This window comes from Theropithecus gelada, chromosome 14, assembly GCF_003255815.1.
Source record: "Theropithecus gelada isolate Dixy chromosome 14, Tgel_1.0, whole genome shotgun sequence".
Classification (NCBI taxonomy): Eukaryota; Metazoa; Chordata; class Mammalia; order Primates; family Cercopithecidae; genus Theropithecus; species Theropithecus gelada.
The window spans coordinates 37,709,638-37,730,628 of NC_037682.1; the positions used below are offsets into that span (position 1 = coordinate 37,709,638).

Sequence of the window (20,991 nt, forward strand, 5' to 3'; positions counted from 1 at the left end):
GTACTGTACAAATTGTTCTAGTTGCTTATTCAGAGGAGAATATCCAATGTCAATCCTTATCCTTTGCTCCTTCTCAAGCAAAAACAAGTGTCTTTGTAACACAGGCATTTTAAATTTACTCTTGAAGAAAGGTAGAGCATCTGCCAATAAAAAAAATCCTTATATTTTCAGAGATGGGGAGTAGGGGTGTAGTGGGAAGTAACAGAGGGTCAGAGCTATGGTGCTTTCTAACAAAGATGCATATAAATTTATCCATCAAATTAAAGACTCTGGAAATTATACATTTTTTCTTATGGTAGTTACGTGGAGGTATCACTTCAGGTATGAATTAAGAATCAGCAATTTCTCTGAAACTCTTAGTGAGTTTAAGTGATGTCTGCAAGTATCAATCAACACCACAGACATACCAGGGGCTTAGAGTATACTGTGGTATGAAGGACTGTGTTTTGTAGGACATGTATTTGGATGTTCTCAGACATAAGCTACATTATGGCTAAAAACTATATTTTTAAAGGTAGCTGCAAAGCTTTGGAATATCTGCATTTTCAGATATCATTTACTAAAATATTTATTAATTTCACGTGAATGGCCATCCAGATAAGTAGGTGAGTATCTATGATGACCATTACTTTTTTTTTTTTCATTTTATTTATAGATTTCAATGGCTAATTATTTTATTTGAGGAATGTGTGGGTGGTTTTTGTTGTGGTGGTGTTTTCTTGTTTTAGTCTTCTTGGCTAAGCAATACATATATGATGGGAAAATAATGTGGAAATAATATAGAGGAATGAAACAAACCAGTCCCTATAGTTTAAGGCCTAGTTTCCTTTGGAATCTGGGGTTCTGAACTTGTTCTATCAAGGGAACCACAGTGAGTAGATGAGTTGATTAAAAACTCTTGTCCTCTCTCCTCCTATACCAAATGAGGATAATTATAGTTACCTACATCTCTAGAGTCTTCTGAGTTTTAATCAGTTAATATTTGCAAAGTGTTTGGAGATATTTGAATTAAAAGTACTGAGTGATGTAATCAAAATTCTTTGTAATTACAATTGGAATCAGTTTGTGGTACCACCTTTCCTCCGTTTTTGCCTATCTTGTTCTTTCTGCCATCCCAGATGTTACTGATGGTTACTACTCAGCTCCGCACACTCTCTCGACCACTTTTCTTTTTGCAACTCACTTCAGCTTATAAATAAATAAATGGGCCGGGCGCGGTGGCTCAAGCCTGTAATCCCAGCACTTTGGGAGGCTGAGACGGGCAGATCACGAGGTCAGGAGTTCGAGACCATCCTGGCTAACACGGTGAAACCCTGTCTCTACTAAAAAATACAAAAAACTAGCCGGGCGAGGTGGTGGGCGCCTGTAGTCCCAGCTACTCGGGAGGCTGAGGCAGGAGAATGGCGTAAAAACCCGGGAGGCGGAGCTTGCAATGAGCTGAGATCCGGCCACTGCACTCCAGCCTGGGCGACACAGCGAGACTCCATCTCAAAAATAAATAAATAAATAAATAAATAAATAAATAAATGGATTAATTAATTAAAAATATATAGCCAGGCCTTTAACCCCACATTTAAGTAACTACTTAATATTTGTTTTTAAAGCTCCACAGTCACTAAGAGTAAAGTCAGCCAATTATTTTCTTCTAGTGTATCATTTTTTTTCAGGTCTTCCTTCACATGATGATAAACTGGTCTTCTTGCAGCATTCCCATGCTCAGAAACTCTCATTGGCTCTTTGGCGCCCATATGGCAACATCCAAACTCTTTGGCATCCCCCAGAGGCTTTCAAAATCTGGCAGTCATTCAGTCTTATTTTTCACTGTTCCCATTCCACACTCTTCTCTCCAGACATTTACTCTATGCCCTCCCACCTTCCTGCCATTCATTAAGCTGCCATTCACCCACTGTAGGGTACATTCAGACTCTTTACAATCTTTTTATTTATTTATTTATTTATTTATTTATTTATTTATTTATTTATTTTTGAGATAGAGTCTGTTGCCCAAGCTGGAGTGCAGTGACATGATCATGGCTCACTGCAGCCTCAACTTCTTGGACTCAAGTGATCCTCCCACCTCAGCCTCCCAGGTAGCTGGGACTACAGTTGTGCACCACCACATCTGACTAATTTTTAAGTTTTTGTAGAGACCTGGTCTCACTGTGTTGCCCAGGCTGATAATGAATTCCTGGGCTCAAGCGATCCTCCCACCTCGGCCTCCCAAAATGTTGGGATTACAAGTGTGAGCCACTGCACCTGGCCCTTTGCAAACTTCTTGACAATGTATTCCTTTATTCCCTAACTGGAAGTAACGTATTTCTCTTTATAAAATTTTATCTGTACTTTTTCTAGGTCATTTCTACCTTTATATTCTAGTTACATATTACATATATCCTGCCTCCCTCCTAGACCATAAGACTGGAAAGTAGACTTCATGTGTGATGAATGAATGAACAAAAGGAAGCCTAACATATGGATGTAGTCAACTGGATGCAAATTAAAGATTTTTAAATATTGATTTGCAAGATTTCATTACGGTCAACTCTTAATCGTTTGTATCATATATGTTAGGAATGAAATATTAATAACTTCTTCAGCATTACCATTATCTTTATAGGACTGTCTAAAATGAGCAGCCATATCTTTAAACTGTGTTTTCTCTGATTACATGCTCACAGGTAAAACCCAAAGGGGCTGGGAACAAACAAGACTTTTTTTTTTCTTTTCTGTATGCCTGAATTATCTGTACTGTTGTTTGTTTTCCCAGCTTTGGCCATAGAAACTTAGTCCTAACATGCTAAAATTTTTGTAATTCTCTCTCTTAGAAAAAGATCACATTGTCTGAAATTTCATCCATTGAAGTAATCAAGCCTTAAAGTTGAAGGATCTTGGTCATGATTAATCCAGCCCTACAAAGTGGTATCTTAATGGCACTCCCTTTAGAAAGTTGGGTTCCAGGACACACATAGCTGCAGAAAACTGTGTCCACATTTTGTAAGCTCCTTCGTTGTCATAGCCACTCTCTTCTCTGTGGCTGATATTCTAAAACTGGCAGCACATCCTGATGGTAAAAGCTTGGTTCAGGAGACAGGTAACGTATTAGCTTTATGACATTTGACAGGTTACCTAACCTCTCTGACACATAATTGCCTCATCTATGTAATGGGGATAATAATACCCATCCTGTCTCCTTGTAAAAATCAAATTAGATGATGCCTGTGAATGTTCTGTAGTCTCTTAGACAAATGTAAGTTATGACTACAGCAAGAGTAAAAGAGCATGTTGTTATGGACATTCCTTCAGTGAAATGTCTAAGACTTGTGAGTCATGATTAAAGCTAAACTTGATATCTACTTCATTGATTTTCTTTTTAGTTCTATGTACTATATTGAATTTCCTGAGAGTGGGGCTAAGAAAGCCTTCCTAGCATTTTATAGATGTGGTTGAATTAATGGTTGTAAGCCTTAAAGCAGAATTAGACAGCATCAATGAATTTATTAAGTATAAATAAATATATAATCTACTTAGCAATACTGCATAGCCTCTTTATCTTATGTGTGATAAAGAGTCATCCGAAGGCTGAAAATGAAAATTGTCCTGGAAGCTGTTGTTTAATCTTTGATTATTTCCTAATACAGTATATAAAATTACTCATTGAAAGCTCAGCAGAATAGTAGGAAATTAAAAGGCTGAAAACTACAAATTTTGCTATTATTGTTATTACTATTACTGATTACTTCCCAAGTCTCTTATTGATCTGTTAGAAACAGAGCTACACAGGAAATAGTAGGACAGTTAGTATGTGGTAGTGTTATCTGCTTTTTAATTATTCAAGTAAAGTTTTATCCCATTAAAGGAACTCAAGAAGTTGGTTGTGGCTGATAATTGCCATCTGTCAAATTCCTTAGAGCAGGGGTCCCCAACCCCCAGGCCATGGATTGTTACCAGTCCCTGGCCTGTTAGGAACCAGGCTGCACAATAGGAAGTGAGTGGTGGGCGAGCAAGCATTGCCATCTGAGCTCTGTCTTCTTTCAGATCAGCAGCGGCATTAGATTCTCATAGGAGCGTGAGCCCTATTGTGAACTGCACATACAAGGGATCTAGGTTGCATGCTTCTTATGAGAACCCAACTCCTTATGAGAATTTAATTGATGATCTAAGGTGGAACTGTTTCATCCCAAAACCATCCCCCCTGCTACCCCCAGACCGTGGAAAAATTGTCTTCCACAAAACTGGTTCCTGGTGCCAAAAAGGTTGGGACTGCTGCCTTAGAGTTTATAATTTGGGGTTAGCACAGCCTATATTTACCTAAGAATTTCAATGAGTTCACTGATCTTTCCAAATGAAAAGCTTTCTTACGAAAATTATATTCAAACTGTCTTTTCTCTTAGTTAAATAAACCTATAAGTAAGTTTTTACTGAGTACTGCTATTACATTTTTCTCAGTTAAGCATTTTGGGGGCTCAGACATGATCCATTCCCTCAAAGAACTTACCTTCTAGCTGAAGACTGACCAGAATGAGCAAATATGGTTAACAATTAACAAGTGAGCAGGCCAGCCTGGCCAACATGGTGAAACCCCATCTCTACTAAAAACACAAAAATTAGCCAGGCATTTTGGTGGGTGCCTGTAATCCCAGCTAGCTGGGAGACTGAGGCAGGAGAATTGCTTGAACCCAGGAGGCGGAGAATGCAGTGAGCCGAGATCACACCATTGCACTCCAGCCTGGGCAACAGAGCAAGACTCTGTCTCGGGAAAAAACAAAAAACAAAACAAACAAAACAAACAAACAAAAAAACAAGTGAGAAGGGAATCAAGTACTATGCAAGATGTGGAATTTTAGGGAAGGCAGGCAGTGTATGCTGGAGTAATTAGAAAAAGGGGCATGCATGATTTGATGTTTGAACTGGATTATGAAGGATAAGCAAGATTTAGGCAGCGAGCAAGGGGGAGAGAGAAGAGTTTGTCAGAAGAATGGAATAAGTCAGGAGGCAATAATGTGTATGGCACTCTAAGGGCTCTGTCCTGATCAGACTGGAAGTGATGAAGCATTGAGTAGTTTGAGAAAGTTAGCTAAGAAGGGTGAGGGCAGATTTTGGAGAGTGTTGAATATCAGAGAGAAGACATTAGATTTGAGCAGATAGAACAAAAAAGCCATTGCCAGTTTTTGTGTAAGAGAATAATAATATGAGAGTGGTTAGCCAGGAAGTGGTCATCAGAGTTGAATGGAGCAGAACGAGTGTCTGACACAGCATGGAGATGTTGTGGTCACAAAATGAGGTGGTGAGGGCTGAGCCAAGATGGTGGCAGTGGGATGGATAAAAAGGGATGGCCAGGAGAAATATTTTAAAGGAAAAATTAACAGGACATCTTTACTGACTAGATTGGAAGGCTATACAGGAAATATATTGTCAAACTTGATTCCAGGATTTCTATCCTATGCCTGGGTTGCCCAAAATATCAGGAAACCATTGTTAGAAACAGAAAAGGTAGGAGATACCACTGTTCTGACAAAAAGTATTGAGTTTGGTGTCGCACCCATTTGACTTCAAGGCCTTGCAAGTGAGTAGACAGAATTGCAGAAGTGCCACTCAGAGAGCAGGGCTTGCAATGTGGGGTTGGACTTTGTCACCATTTTATTAATTCCTAATTCTATGCAGATGCTCAGCTTGAGGAATGCCCATGTTTGAGCTTCAGAATGAAAGCCAAGTAATATTTACTCAGATGCCAATTTTCCCTCTGAAATATTTGCTTGTGGAACTGAGAAAACAACATAGAAAGCATTACTTATTTTTCTCATAAAAAAGTTATTAATAAAAAGATAAGATCAGTGAAAGGCAGAATAAACTAGAAGCCAAGTATAGAAAATGGTATCATTCAAAGACTCATTACTGTAGTGGTGATAACAAAACAATATTCCAACAGCTTAAGATGCCTCAGTACTTTGGACCATTTTTAAGTAGTTAGTGTGGGCACTTAGTAAATGTGTATTAAACTATAGTTCATTAATTCTTTTTTTTTTTTTTTTGAGATGGAGTTTCACTCTTGTCACCCAGGCTGCATTTTTGCTTTCTTAGTGGTATATAAAATGTTGTGTTTCACAATGATGGTATCTTAGATTTGATTAAATATGGTATTAAAAAATAGCTGATCACAGAAAGTCTCTACCAGTGTGACGTAGATGGCTAAAGTATTCCAAATTTGCAACCTTTTGTTGACCTAAATAAGAGGTGCCCCTTGGGTTGTTTTTATTTGGACTGGGAATATTAGGAGAAAGCTTTTTTCATTCAGTGGTGTAAGTACCATCTACCAGAAATAGAAACCCCCATGGAGGATCTATTTCTTTGATGGTACAGGACTCAGAACATTCACAAAGATTTAGTTATTAGCAGAACAGACATCTGTATTTTATTCAAACGAATTTGCCCTTCCTAATCTGAGAACACTGTGCAATCTAAGCAGTTCTAAGCATGTTTGCTATTCGTGCAAAGTGAGAGTAAATCTAAAATAAATTTTTTTGTGTGTTTAGGGATGGTAATAAAGTCTCTTAGTGGTTGGAAATGTTATTTCTTACAAAAGTGGAGAATATTTGCTTTTCAATACCAGAGTTTTCAGCCATTTCTGCATTCTGACCTATTGACTGGAGGTAGGTTGCCTTTGAATTCAGTAAAATTTCATGGGCAGAAACAGTTCCTTTTCCTACTTATTTGGATAGCATGACGGTCATTGCATGATGTGTCTTTTTGTAAGTCCATGCCTCAGAACTGAGAAGTAGGAATAAAATTAGTGTCAGGGCTGGGAATGCTACTCTTTGCTGCTGAGAGACACAATACTTCAGGTAAGTGATTCTGAAGTCCTTCACCACCTGACGGTAACCTTGGGTTGGTTCATAGGTATGTTTTCATTTTGCTTGTTCATCCATTTTAATTGGCTTCCTAGAGCATGCTTGTAGAGGTAGAGCCAAATTTAGAGTAGAGCAACCCTCTGGCAAACAGGAAGAGATTAATTTTGTGGTATGCTTTTAAGGGACTTCCCAGGAAACTTCAAAAGCAGAAAAAGAAGCACTAGCTGCCTAGTCCAAAATGTGTAAAATACCACTCAGCTTTTTAAAAGTAGGATAAACTCAGAGCACACACACACACACACACACACACACACAAACACACACACACACAGGACCACTTCTCCAGTAAAAAGAAAAGTTGAGCTTTCTTAGCTAGATGTGTGTATTAGCCAGAAAAAGCCAAGGAGTGAAGGGTTTTAGAGAATTGGAGGAGATAAAGTGGAGTATGCATATGGGAAGCATTTGAAATTGACTTAAATGCCTTTTTAATGCTGACTTTTTCAGTTTTCTCCTTACCAGACACATTGTTTTCATGATATCAGCCCCAGGCATAGACACATCATTAAAATGAACATGTCAAAAATGATTTCTGTTTAGAAATAAGCAAAACATTTTCAGTTGTGACCACCCAGGTGTAGAATAAAGAACAGTGGAATTGGGAGCCCTTAGTTCTAACATAAACTTTCTTCATGACATGAGGCATGTCTTCTATGGCCTTTGGTTTCCTTATCTGTAAAACAGGATGGCTCAATGAAATTATCTTTCTTCTTTGCTATAATAGAGTATCTCTGTGGGAAGAGAAAAAGAAAAGTCAATTTAAAGGCTCCTTATAGTTCCCCAACTGCTGTTTTATTGTGCTATTCATGCCTAGACATCACAGAGCTAGAAAGGCCCATCAGACCCCTCAGGCCGCTGCTGTTCCTGTCACACATTCCTGCAAAGGACCATGTTGCTAACTTGAAAAAAATTACTATTACACTTGCAGTTGTTGCTTAGTAACATTTCTGATTTTGTGTTTCTTGTGACAGCATGAACAGAGATCATTAAAAATTAAACTTACAAAGCTGCTACAGTGGGAGGAAGGAGAACCTGAAGCCACAATTTTTGCACTTGCTTAGAAGCTATCTAATCTCAGATTTATATGCTAGATCTTGGGGAAACACTGCACGTCTCTGGTTTATATTAAACCACATACAGCACGCTACTGACATTGATTTGTGTCTGGTGCAGCTGGAGTTTATCACCAAGACATAAAAAAACCTTGACCCTGCAGAATGGCCTGGAATTGCAATCAGATGGGCCACATGGCATCCCAGTGAAAGAAAGCCCTAACCAGTTTTTTGTCTTGTTTCTGCTTTCTCCCTACAGTTCCACCAGGTGAGAAGAGTGATGACCATCCTTTTCCTTACTATGGTTATTTCATACTTTGGTTGCATGAAGGCTGCCCCCATGAAAGAAGCAAACATCCGAGGACAAGGTGGCTTGGCCTACCCAGGTGTGCGGACCCATGGGACTCTGGAGAGCGTGAATGGGCCCAAGGCAGGTTCAAGAGGCCTGACATCATTGGCTGACACTTTTGAACACGTGATAGAAGAGCTGTTGGATGAGGACCAGAAAGTTCGGCCCAATGAAGAAAACAATAAGGACGCAGACTTGTACACGTCCAGGGTGATGCTCAGTAGTCAAGTGCCTTTGGAGCCTCCTCTTCTCTTTCTGCTGGAGGAATACAAAAATTACCTGGATGCTGCAAACATGTCCATGAGGGTCCGGCGCCACTCTGACCCTGCCCGCCGAGGGGAGCTGAGCGTGTGTGACAGTATTAGCGAGTGGGTAACGGCGGCAGACAAAAAGACTGCAGTGGACATGTCGGGCGGGACGGTCACAGTCCTTGAAAAGGTCCCTGTATCGAAAGGCCAACTGAAGCAATACTTCTACGAGACCAAGTGCAATCCCATGGGTTACACAAAAGAAGGCTGCAGGGGCATAGACAAAAGGCATTGGAACTCCCAGTGCCGAACTACCCAGTCGTATGTGCGGGCCCTTACCATGGATAGCAAAAAGAGAATTGGCTGGCGATTCATAAGGATAGACACTTCTTGTGTATGTACATTGACCATTAAAAGGGGAAGATAGTGGATTTATGTTGTATAGATTATATTGAGACAAAAATTATCTATTTGTATATATACATAACAGGGTAAATTATTCAGTTAAGAAAAAAATAATTTTATGAACTGCATGTATAAATGAAGTTTATACAGTACAGTGGTTCTACAATCTATTTATTGGACATGTCCATGACCAGAAGGCAAACAGTCATTTGCGCACAACTTTAAAAAGTCTGCATTACATTCCTTGATAATGTTGTGGTTTGTTGCCGTTGCCAAGAATTGAAAACATAAAAAGTTTAAAAAAAAATAATAAATTGCATGCTGCTTTAATTGTGAATTGATAATAAACTGTCCTCTTTCAGAAAACAGACACACACACACACACACACACAACAAAAATTTGAACCAAAACATTCCGTTTACATTTTAGACAGTAAGTATCTTCGTTCTTGTTAGTACTATATCTGTTTTACTGCTTTTAACTTCTGATAGCGTTGGAATTAAAACAATGTCAAGGTGCTGTTGTCATTGCTTTACTGGCTTAGGGGATGGGGGATGGGAGGGGTATATTTTTGTTTGTTTTGTGTTTTCTTTTTTGTTTGTTTGTTTTGTTTTTTAGTTCCCACAGGGAGTAGAGATGGGGAAAGAATTCCTTCAATATGTATTCTGGTTGATAAAAGATACATTTGTATGTTGTGAAGATGTCTGCAATATCAATCAGATGACTGGAAAGTGAATAAAAATTAAGGCAACTGAACAAAAAATGCTCACACTCCACATCCCATGATGCACCTCCCAGGCCCCGCTCATTCTTTGGGCATTGGTCAGAGTAATCTGCTTTGACGGAAGGACTTATGTTTGCTCAGAACACATTCTTTCCCCCCCTCCCCCTCTGGTCTCCTCTTTGTTTTGTTTTGAGGAAGAAAAATCAGTTGCGCGCTCTGAAATATGTTACCACTGCTGTGAACAAGTGGACACATCGTGTCACATCATGACACACTCATAGTATAAGCATGGAGAACAGTGACTTTTTTTTTTAGAACAGAAAACAACAAAAAATAATCCCAAAATGAAGATTATTTTTTACAAGGAGTAAACATTTGCCTAAATCATGGTAAAGCTTAAAAAAAACTCATGGTAAGGCTTAACAGTGTCTTGCAAGCAAAAGGTAGAGCCCTGTATCAACCCAGGAACACCTAGATCAGAACAGGAATCCACATTGCCAGTGACATGAGACTGAACAGCCAAATGGAGGCTATGTGGAGCTGGCATAGCATTTACCAGCAGTGCGGGAGGAATTTCTGAGTGGCCATCCCAAGGTCTAGGTGGAGGTGGGGCATGGTATTTGAGACATTCCAAAAGGAAGGCCTCTGAAGGACCCTTCAGAGGTGGCTCTGGAATGACATGTGTCAAGCTGCTTGGACCTCGTGCTTTAAGTGCCTACATTATCTAACTGTGCTCAAGAGGTTCTCGACTGGAGGACCACACTCAAGCCGACTTATGCCCTCCATCCCACCTCTGGATAATTTTGCATAAAATTGGATTAGCCTGGAGCAGGTTGGGAGCCAAATGTGGCATTTGTGATCATGAGATTGATGCAATGAGATAGAAGATGTTTGCTACCTGAACACTTAATGCTTTGAAACTAGACTTGAGGAAACCAGGGTTTATCTTTTGAGAACTTTTGGTAAGGGGAAAGGGAACAGGAAAAGAAACCCCAAACTCAGGCCGAATGATCAAGGGGACCCATAGGAAATCTTGTCCAGAGACAAGACTTCGGGAAGGTGTCTGGACATTCAGAACACCAAGACTTGAAGGTGCCTTGCTCAATGGAAGAGGCCAGGACAGAGCTGACAAAATTTTGCTCCCCAGTGAAGGCCACAGCAACCTTCTTCCCATCCTGTCTGTTCATGGAGAGGGTCCCTGCCTCACCTCTGCCATTTTGGGTTAGAAGTCAAGTTGGGAGGCTGAAATAGTGGTTCTTGGAAAAATGGATCCCCACTGAAAACTAGTGCTCTAAGCCCATTCAGCCCATTTCACACCTGAAAATGTTAGTGATCACCACTTGGACCAGCGTCCTTAAGTATCAGAAAGCCCCAAGCAATTGCTGCATCTTAGTAGGGTGAGGGATAAGCAAAAGAGGATGCTCACCATAACCCAGGAATGAAGATACCATCAGCAAAGAATTACAATTTGTTCGATCTTTCTTTTAGAGCTAGTCTGTCTTTCACAGTACCATCTGAATACCTCTTTGAGAAGGAAGACTTTACATAGTATAGGTTTGTTTTGTGTTATTTGAAAATATTATTTTTGTAATTATTTTTAATATGTAAGGAATTCTTGGAATATCTGCTGTATGTTAACTTTATGCATCTTCCTTTCGAGGGACGAATTTAAAACAAACCCCCATCACAATCTTAAAGGATTGCAAGGGCCAGATCTGTTAAGTGGTTTCATAGGAGACACATCCAGCAATTGTGTAGTCAGTGGCTCTTTTACCCAATAGGATACATCACAGTCACATGTTTGATGGTTTATGTTGACCTAAGATTTATTTTGTTAAAATCTCTCTCTGTTGTGTTCGTTCTTGTTCTGTTTTGTTTTTTAAAGTCTTGCTGTGGTCTCTTTGTGGCAGAAGTGTTTTATGCATGGCAGCAGGCCTGTTGCTTTTTTATGGTGATTCCCATTGAAAATGTAAGTAAATGTCTGTGGCCTTGTTCTCTCTATGGTAAAGATATTATTCACCATGTAAAACAAAAAACAGTATTTATTGTATTTTAGTATATTTATATAATTATGTTATTGAAAAAAAATTGGCATTAAAACTTAACCGCATCAGAAGCCTATTGTAAATACAAGTTCTATTTAAGTGTACTAATTAACATATAATATATGTTTTAAATATAGAATTTTTAATGTTTTTAAATATATTTTCAAAGTACATAAAATCTGGGGGTTCTGGGTTTTTTTCTCTTTACTGTAAAACAAACATGAAAACGTGTTTTATTATAAATACGTGTGTTCCTTGCTTTAAGACTAATCTGACTAGTTTTAGCAATTAAACAGCCCTCCAGAGAGGATACTTATTTGAAAGCCTGGGAGGCCAATCCTGCAGTCTGTGAGCTTTTGAGAAGTTGTAGGATTGGATCTGTCTTCCATGTTGTAAGATGGGAGTGTCATTTTCTCGGACACTTGAAAGTTTTACCCCTTTGAAGTGATATACTTTCATCAGATACCAAACCATGTATCCTAGCAACATCAGGATCCACGAATCACGGCTGGCTGGCTGGCTCTATCTGATTATAAAATAACTGTTAAAAAAAAAAATCAAAGTAGGTTTACTTAGGGATAATGAGAATAAATTGGCCCAAATTTAGAAAGTCAAGTACTGGAAAAAAAGAAATTCAATATTTGGAGACAGGTCACATACTCACAGTTTAGCAATGGTGCCATTTGCAGTATGTATTTGTATCCATAGCACTGATTTAATTTTTGTACGTGGAGCACACAGATTTTATATCATAGTACCCACAATCTAACAGATTGCTAGGATTTCTAAAAGGATTTGCCTCCGTGATGGCTGCCAAGCCGCTGGGTAATTTAGTTAAAGTGTTTAAAGTTATCACTGAATCTTAGGGAAATAAATGGAAGGATTTTAAATCAGAGAAAGGGCCATTAAGGAAAAAAAGCATCTGTTCTTACTCTTCAGCCTCCCCATTTGAACACTGACAACCCATCCCATAACGTGGTGAACTATATCTGTGCAATGTATCATTTCTATTTCTAAACATACACACATGGTTTCCTCTTGTATTGTCTTATAAATAAGGATCAGGAAAGTCATAACAAACATTGACTTGTGTTGTGTATACGGAAAAACAGATCGAAAGAGATGAATTACTCTATCCTAATCTGTCCAGTGAACTTGAAAAGTACTCTAAACTCTAAGAGAAGCCCTTGACTGCCAGTCATGACAGCCTAGCCATGGAATTAGAACTTTGATAAACTTCAGGCTTGACCAATTTTCATAGTCAGAGGATCAAAATATTTTTTAAATGGTTGAGTAAAAAAAGTAAAAATTAAACATGACATCCAAATTACTTGAAGTTAAACGAGTTTGGTAAACATGACTGACAGTTTTCATTAGAAGATGAGGTTGGAGAAAAAACCAAAATAGAGACATCTACTAAATTATCCAACTTGGAGTTAATAGGAGTAACCAATGTGTACTGCATTCATTGAGTAAGCAGTTAAACTTGTTTAATTATTAAGATGCCTGGAAATAACTCAGATCATTGCTTTGATCTGTTGTTTTTCACCATACTGATAAGCCTCTGTGGTGATTAGTTGTGTCTATGAAATCTTTTTATGAGCTAGACTAATTCTATGAATAATAAGACAGTTCCGAATGAGAACCTGGACTAAATCTTAGAATGGGTCAGTGTTAAATTGTTCCTCATTCATTTAAGTGGCTTCTAGATCCGGATAAAATGTCAAACACTTTTTGAACTGCAACAAATGGCTTCAGGCATTGCCTCAGTTCAGCCAGCACCCCCAGTAGTGTTAAGGTTTAAGCTTATTGTAAAACATACATGTCTCCCTCATGTTCTAACATCAAGCCTGGTCTATAAGTTAAAGTGGAAATGGCTGCATATTTTGACAAACCATTGTTAAGTAAAGACTGTTAATTGGGATAAAAAACAATATATGTGTACATAAATTTAGGAAGATGAAGTGTTTAGCTTGCAAAAAGCCATTCACAGATTTAATCCAACCTCAAAATGTTGACCAGCAAAATTAGTGTTTGATGGAACACAGGCCATCCTTTTAGCTGTGGGTTTTTAAACTGTGGTTTTAAAGGTTGGTTGGCTGCTTGGTTTGGGGACAATCGTGGGTAATGGTTGGGAATCTGACTTTTGTTGGTTACACTGAACTAACTGGTGGTTGGTGAACTCCCCACCTAATAGCTAAACTTAGCAACTAGAGTGGGTGAAGCCACTCCAAACCAGCCCATGTTTATGGACATTCCTTCTAATAAACACCCTGCCTGCATGTCTATCCCCAGCCTTGTGAGTATGATCATCCATTCTCTCAATTCTGGCCACCATTTGAATTATTTGTAGGGAATAAAAGGCAAAGTCCTTTTTAGTAAGTGATTATTTGCAGTAAATTACTTGAAGACTATGTTTAAATATTAACAGAAAAAATACTGTGACCTTACACATTATCATCATTGAGAAGACCCATTTCTGTGGCACTCTGTAGGATTTCTATAGGCCTTTACCTCACCCCCACCCCCTAATTATTTACAAGGCACAGAGCACCAGATTAGGAGCTCTTTAGCCTGGCATTTGCTTTTCTAAGAACAATCCTGTGTGCTTGGTAACGTCAGTACCATGGAATTGTAAAAAGCAGGCCTTCCAATTAAACCTCACCACACAAACAATAAACAAGACCTTTGCATTTAAGTGTGAACTGCTATTTTATATCTGGCAAAACAAAAGTCCTTTCCTTTAGAAAAATAAGCCTATCTGTCCTGAAAAAAGCCTCACACACAATGTTGTAGTTAATGACAGGACTTGTCTCAAGTCTGTAAATGACCAAAAAGTGTTAGTTGAAATCCTGAGCTTGAGGTGTATGTTCTACATTTAGAAAGGACATAAAGATGCTTCTGCAGCGCTGCACTTTGGTACTGTATTCTATTTCAAATGGTTCCTTAGAAACCAGGGGCTGGTCTGCATAGAACGTCTGAACCCAGGGGAAATATTTTCGTCTGGCTTAAGTGCTCACAATTTGAAAAAATCCATATCAAGTACTGCAGTACACATTTAAATTTATTTAGTCAAGCTGCATTCTCCATTGAGCCCTAACATTTAAAAAATAGTTGCTAAACTGGGATTTGGTGCATATCAGGAAGGAAAGAGGAAAAAGACATAAAACAGAAACCTTACCCAGCAGAGACCTTCTCCAACAGATACCAAGCAGTGTTTACTTGGAGATAACAGTACCCACACTCTCCTCCAGTTAGACTCATGCAATGATCTCAAAGTGTGGACTGCAACCAGCATCTGTATCTCTGGGAACTTGTTACAAATGCAAATTCTCAGTTCCCATCGCAGACTTACTAAATAAGAAGCTCTGGGGGTAGAGGACAACAATCTGAGTTTTAACAACCCGTCTAGGTGATTCTGTACCCACTCAAATTTGAGGATCATTCGACTAAGGGGATTAAACAGCCTTTCACATGTTCTAGATAATAGGAAGATGGCACATCCCAAGAATTTGGAACTTTGAGATCTGATCCCAATCATGTCACTACCTCTTTTCTTGGCCCTGAAAACATCAAATCATCTATGTTTGCATTTCCTAAACAACGCAAAAGTGATGGGTGCTCGCAGGTGGAGCAATGCTTAGTGTTGTAAGAGAAGAGTGCACTGATGGTTTGAAAGTGAGCATGCAAATATGAGCCAGGAAAGCCCAGTGCCATTCATATTCAACAATTTTTTTTTCTTTCCTTTCAAAGCAACAGCAGTAGTGGATTCGGGACCCAGAGCATGTAGTCGTTTGTAACACATTTGGAACGACTGTGAGAAATGAGAAGCAACATGCAGCAAATTAATAAGGAAAAGATTATTCCATCTGGGGAGCTGGGCTCTGCACATGCCAACACAGCCCATTCTCTGTGAAATAGCGTTTTATAGGTCACAAATTAAATCAGCATCCTGAAGTAATCAGATATTAACATCCAGCTGAGGAAATCTAGGTTCACACCTCCAGAATGACCAGACTATAAATTCAAAGGGCTTCCCCAGACTTTGTGGCAAAGCTTTTCCATATTGTAAGAACTGGTTTCTGGAAATGAGGACCTCAACACAGCTATTCCCATCTCTGTGTGTATGCGTATGTGTGTGTGCACACTCCTGCACATTTTACACTGCAAATTGCATTAAAAGATTTTTCTATTTCTGGGATGGACAGGAGGGTGTCCAATACATTAGGCAATATGGAAGCCTGAATTCTAACAAGCCTACCTTGGAGAGCCAGGTATCTTGGTAGTTCAATCATTAGGTTGGCCAACCCTTTCCAGTATCTGAGCCTCCATGCCCTCATCTGTCAGAGGAAGAGGCTAAACTTGGGGGATCTCCCAAGAGGATGGTCTTGGAGGTAAATTTAAGTTTTAAGACTACAATTTCATTCTTCCTACTTTATTTTTTGCCATTAAAAGAGACTAAAGAGGTTTCTGAAGCACTTAAAGGCTGGGATGCATTCTGAGATAATTCACTGTGCATCGCCTGCCTCCCTCCATAGTTGGTGTCCTTATTTCTTGGCACTTGCCACAAGATTAAAAGCAGGAGGCACCTCGAGTTACTGTGGTGGTTGGGGAGGATGTGACCCAAGGAATGTTTCTACTTCATATGCAACTATAAAATTATTACCAACTGTCTGACAAGCAGGCAGAAAATACCTTGGGGAAGGTGCCCAAATATTCTTCAAGATGCAAACTTTCTACCGGGTTCTAACCTTACTTTCAAAGCCAGGCAATGCATTTACCTTTGTTTTATGTCACTCATTCAACTGTATGACATGGTGCCTGGCAAGGAGAGATTCCTTGTGTTTTGCCAAGTTGCAGAGTCAGGAAACTCTGAATGAAACTGCTGAATTAGCATCCTGTAGAGTCACTGTTTATTATAGAGTTCTCTGAATGAAATGGGTTTGCATCTCTGTTCTTTGGGGCTTTATAAATTCACCAAGGATGTACAGCTCCCAGCCTGCTTCACCACCACCCCCGAGCACTCTGGATAATTCCTCCTCTTGAGAGGATGGCCTTGAGAACGTGTCTCATAACAAATCACAGCAACACCACATTCAGCAGCAGATTTCCTCAGAGGAACAGCAGATATTTCAGAATGGTAAAGAGGTCATTCTGAGTGGAGCTTTGGCTAGTTTAGGAGACAAACCTCACTGGCATGCCAGGGTTTGAAACTCCTTATTTCAGCAATCCAACTTTGGTTTACTCCTGGCCTTGAGTCCTTTTTGCCTGAATCTCTGAGAAATCTATGTTTTTGTTCAATCCACCTCTGCTCCCACTTCATGCCCTGCTTCCCTTCCTGATGACCTCAGAGCTCTGCTTCCTCTGGGATCCAACGTCTCACCTCTCAGGGGGCACATAATAAAGAGTGGAGTCTGAATCCCAACTCTGCTACAAGAGCTGTGTGACTGTAGGCAAGTCACTTAACTTCTCTGTGCCTCCGTTTCCTCACCTGCAAAGGACAGGTAAAAATATTCCCACTTACCTCATGGGATTTTGTGATAATTAAATTAGGTAATACATATAAAGCACTTAGGAAAGTTATGGACCCATGAGAAAGCCTCAGAAAGTGTTTACGAACTCTTGGTAGTCATTCTGCTGACTGGTAATAAGCTGGGCTCATCTAGTACACACTTCAGAGACTTTTTTCTTATATTCAGAATCCTGGAAGAGATCGCATCTCATCTGTGCCATTAGCATCCAGGGTCACTTTGTCTTTTCTGGAAGACTCAGAGAGATAACTCTTGTTTACCCACTAGCAATAATATTGCTTGGCAGTTAAGCTGTGGCCACTACATACACTCAGGCAAATGGAAGAGATATACTACAACAAAGGGTGTTTTTCTAGACTGTACATTCCAAATGAAGCCCGTTATCCCTAAGTGTCTATCCCAGCTGAATGGCAATGACTGAAGCCAGGATGCAATAGATGAACTCATGTAGTCTGAAAGAAACAAGAGGCTACAGTCACATTTCTAAAAATAGACATGGCACATCAGGAAAATCCTGCCTTAACCTCTGCCCCATGTCCTTGACATACATTTAACCCATTGCACAATTATAGTGACTAGTACTTACTATAAGCAGGCAGTGTTCAACGCATCTTATGCAGATTTTCTCACTGCACAACAATCCATAAACTAGGTGGTAGTTTTAGTACTCCCATTTTAGAGATGAAAAAACTAAGGCACAGATAATCCAATTAAGTTGGCAAAGGCTGCAACACTTGTGAGTAACAGGGCAGCCTGGATCTGGAGCCACTCTTAAACCACTGCAAAATTTAAAAGTGTAAAGGGCATTGAGTACAGAAGGAAAAAAAAAAAAAAAAAAAGGTGGTGGTTTGGGGGAGGGGAGTGGAATAGCTAGTTACATGTCCAAGGGATTTGGCTTCCATCAGAGAGAGAGACCACTAGTGGTGCTTAGAATTTTTAGCTTTCAAAAGAGTACTGGATTGCACTTTTAAGGGTTAACATGCAAACAGTCTCTCATTGCATGGGGGCCTTTCCAAAAGTGGATACAACCCTGCTCTGTGCTGAAAAACCTGATCGTAGGGTTTCTAGAGCTTCATGCCAGCTGTTTCCAATACTTGGATATGAGGCAGTTGTCACCCCTTTAACCTCATGGCCAATCTGAAGAGCTTCCTGTGAATTGCTGGGATTGGAAAGATAGGCAGAGTGTTGTGGAACCACTTGCAAAACTCAGGAATGCCCAATCCTCTCTAGGTCAATACTTTACAGTTATTTTGTGTTTGAGATTGGTGGAGAAGAGAAAGGACAATGACTCAGGCCTGCTGGGTCTGCAATAGCCCTGGCCACCAGTGCCAGCCTTCTCTCCCCCATTCCTCCATGTATAGCAGACATCACTTGTAAGTCCTTGCTGCACCTCAGCCTCAGAAGTCATCTCAAGGTCATGCTCCACTGCCAGTTGAATTGAATTGAACCAAAAGATGAACTCAGTTTGCTATCTTGGCTTCCCCAGTTTCTTAAGAACAGATCCCATTGGTGATGGGGTAGATAAGGTAGTAAAGTCAAGGTGCTGAGGACTGGATGTGCCCCTCGGGTTGAGCAGAAGTTAGATGCGAAAGGGTAAAGAATGTTCTATAATGAGTATAAAGAGTTCTATCCATGGGCTTCAGACAGATTGTCCATATGCAAAGAATCCAAGTAAAGGGTAAGATTACCCTAGGAATTGGTTGAACACAAGGACAAGTGTTTGGCAATAGGCAATACTATTACATCCCTATTTTGTACCAGATGCCATGCTAAATGCTTTGCATGCTATCTAAAATACTCATCAATCATGAGATAGATGTAATTTGAGAGACAAGAGAACTGACAACACAGTAGCCTAAATAACTTGCCCAAGGTCACACAGTTAATAGATGATATAGTCAGGTTTGAAGCCACATCTATATAATCCCAAGGCCTCAAATTTTAACCACCAGGCTGGTGGCTCTCAATCTTGACCTGTACATTTGAATCACATAGGGAATTTTAAAAATATGTCTATACCCAGATGAGTTAAATCAGAATCTCTGGGAGTGGGGCCCTGGAATCTGTATTTCTTAAAGATCTTTCCAGTGGTTTTATTGACCAGCCAGGGTAGAAGTGCTGCCCCAGATTCTTCTTCCTCCAGGTAAACAGGAGTCAGAGGTATCAGAGATTTCTACCCAAGGGACTCAGAGCCCTAACCTGGTTCCAAATTTGGGTGTGGGATTCTAATGACTGGGAATTAACCAGACAGGACCCTAGTTCTATAGGAAATTTAGTAGGACCCTAGCTATAGAAACAAGAAAAATGATTATAGATCGTAAAATCAACATTCAGAGTCAGAATGGACCCACCAGAAAGCTCAATCTAACACTGAGCTCCTGAACGAGGCTCCTTAAATTTATTAAGATTCCCTGTGATTAGAAACAGGAGAGGCACTAATGGCTGCAGGAGGGCTGAGTCTACAGATGAGGATCTCTCATCTACAGATGAGGATCAACTGACCCAGTGCTGAAGCAAAGAGAGCTCTATGGTCTTCTCACAGGCAGGTCGTCACCCGTCCCACCTCCAAGCAACCTGCTCTGAGCCAACAACGTGTTTCCACACATTTCACACTGCTTGGCTCATTCTGATGGACTCAAAAGGCTTTACTAAGTTGAAGCAATGAGAAAAAAAAAAAAACAATCCATGTTGACTGGAGTGTTTTCTCTGTTTTCAGAAGTGACTGTTAGATTAGTGTTTGGCTTTATCTTCCGCATCTTCTAATAATTTTATCTCCTTCCCATCCCTACCTCAAACTTGCAAGCAGTGAGTCTTGCTTGACAGTAGGAAAAAACATCTCCGAGTCTCACTGCCCCTTCCTGGAGGGCTTGTTTTAGAAGCAATGCAGGACATGCCCAGCTTAGCCAGGCCACGGGGCTAATCGAATTTGGCAGATGCTCTGCGTCAGCAGGCACCAGGGTGCTAATGCCCCGGGTCAGCTGGTGAGAGGGTAAGTGGGCAAATGCCTGGCTTCTTCCCTGTGTTTTCAGGACAGGAATCTGAGTCCCACTAATCACTAGCCTATGGGACCAGAGGTTATTTTGGGCCTTCTTTTATCCAATGGAAAGTTAGGGGTGTGACATCTGAAACTGCCAAGGAGCATCCGGTTTCACCCTTATCCAGGACATGTCCCTAGAGGAAATGGAAGCAATGTCAAGGAGACCAAAATGCGGGTGTCAGAACTACCCTTTGTTTTTTATTTCTGTGCCATTTGTTTTCATCCATTCCTTTCACTTTCAGCTCACCTTTCCACTACTCTGGTTCAGGTCTTCATTGCATCTTGCCCGGGCTATCCCAGCAGCCTTCCAACCATCTCTCTACCTCCAATCTCTCTACCCCCACCCACTTCCAATCTATCCTCCCATGATAGCAGAATGATCTCTCTGAAGGTTCAATGAAAATAATGAATGTGAAAACACTTCGTAATACATTACACAAATAGCAACACCCACCTATACACAAACGTACCAGTGTGGCAGGAGAGACAGAAATGCAGTCTTTACTCACTGTTGACTATGCAGGTGTAAAGGCCAGTGCACTGCAAGGAAATGAAATAGACTGAGAGGAATGTTTTTGGGAAATAATGGTCTAAGTTGGCACACACAGTACTGGAACCCTCAAACGAGTCCTCAAAAAGGCATTCAAGGTGGCCTTGTCTGCTTGGTAATTGTATGTCACTGTGATAAACCTGATGA

The 20,991-nt window shown here is 40.1% G+C and overlaps 1 protein-coding gene across 11 annotated transcripts in view; it reads left to right on the forward strand.

The window, feature by feature from the left end:
- The window catches only part of BDNF (brain derived neurotrophic factor), a 71,058-nt gene extending 59,154 nt beyond the window's left edge, over window positions 1-11,904 (forward strand). For 8 of the 11 annotated variants that reach the window (XM_025358308.1, XM_025358310.1, XM_025358311.1 and 5 more), the window contains exon 2: window positions 8,214-11,904. In XM_025358308.1, the coding sequence (XP_025214093.1) occupies window positions 8,214-8,978 (765 nt within the window). In that variant the 3' untranslated portion in view covers window positions 8,979-11,904. The remainder of the gene's footprint in view (window positions 1-8,213) is intronic. The other 3 variants (XM_025358315.1, XM_025358306.1, XM_025358314.1) reach the window with 1 other exon arrangement.
- Window positions 11,905-20,991: the final 9,087 nt, after the last annotated feature.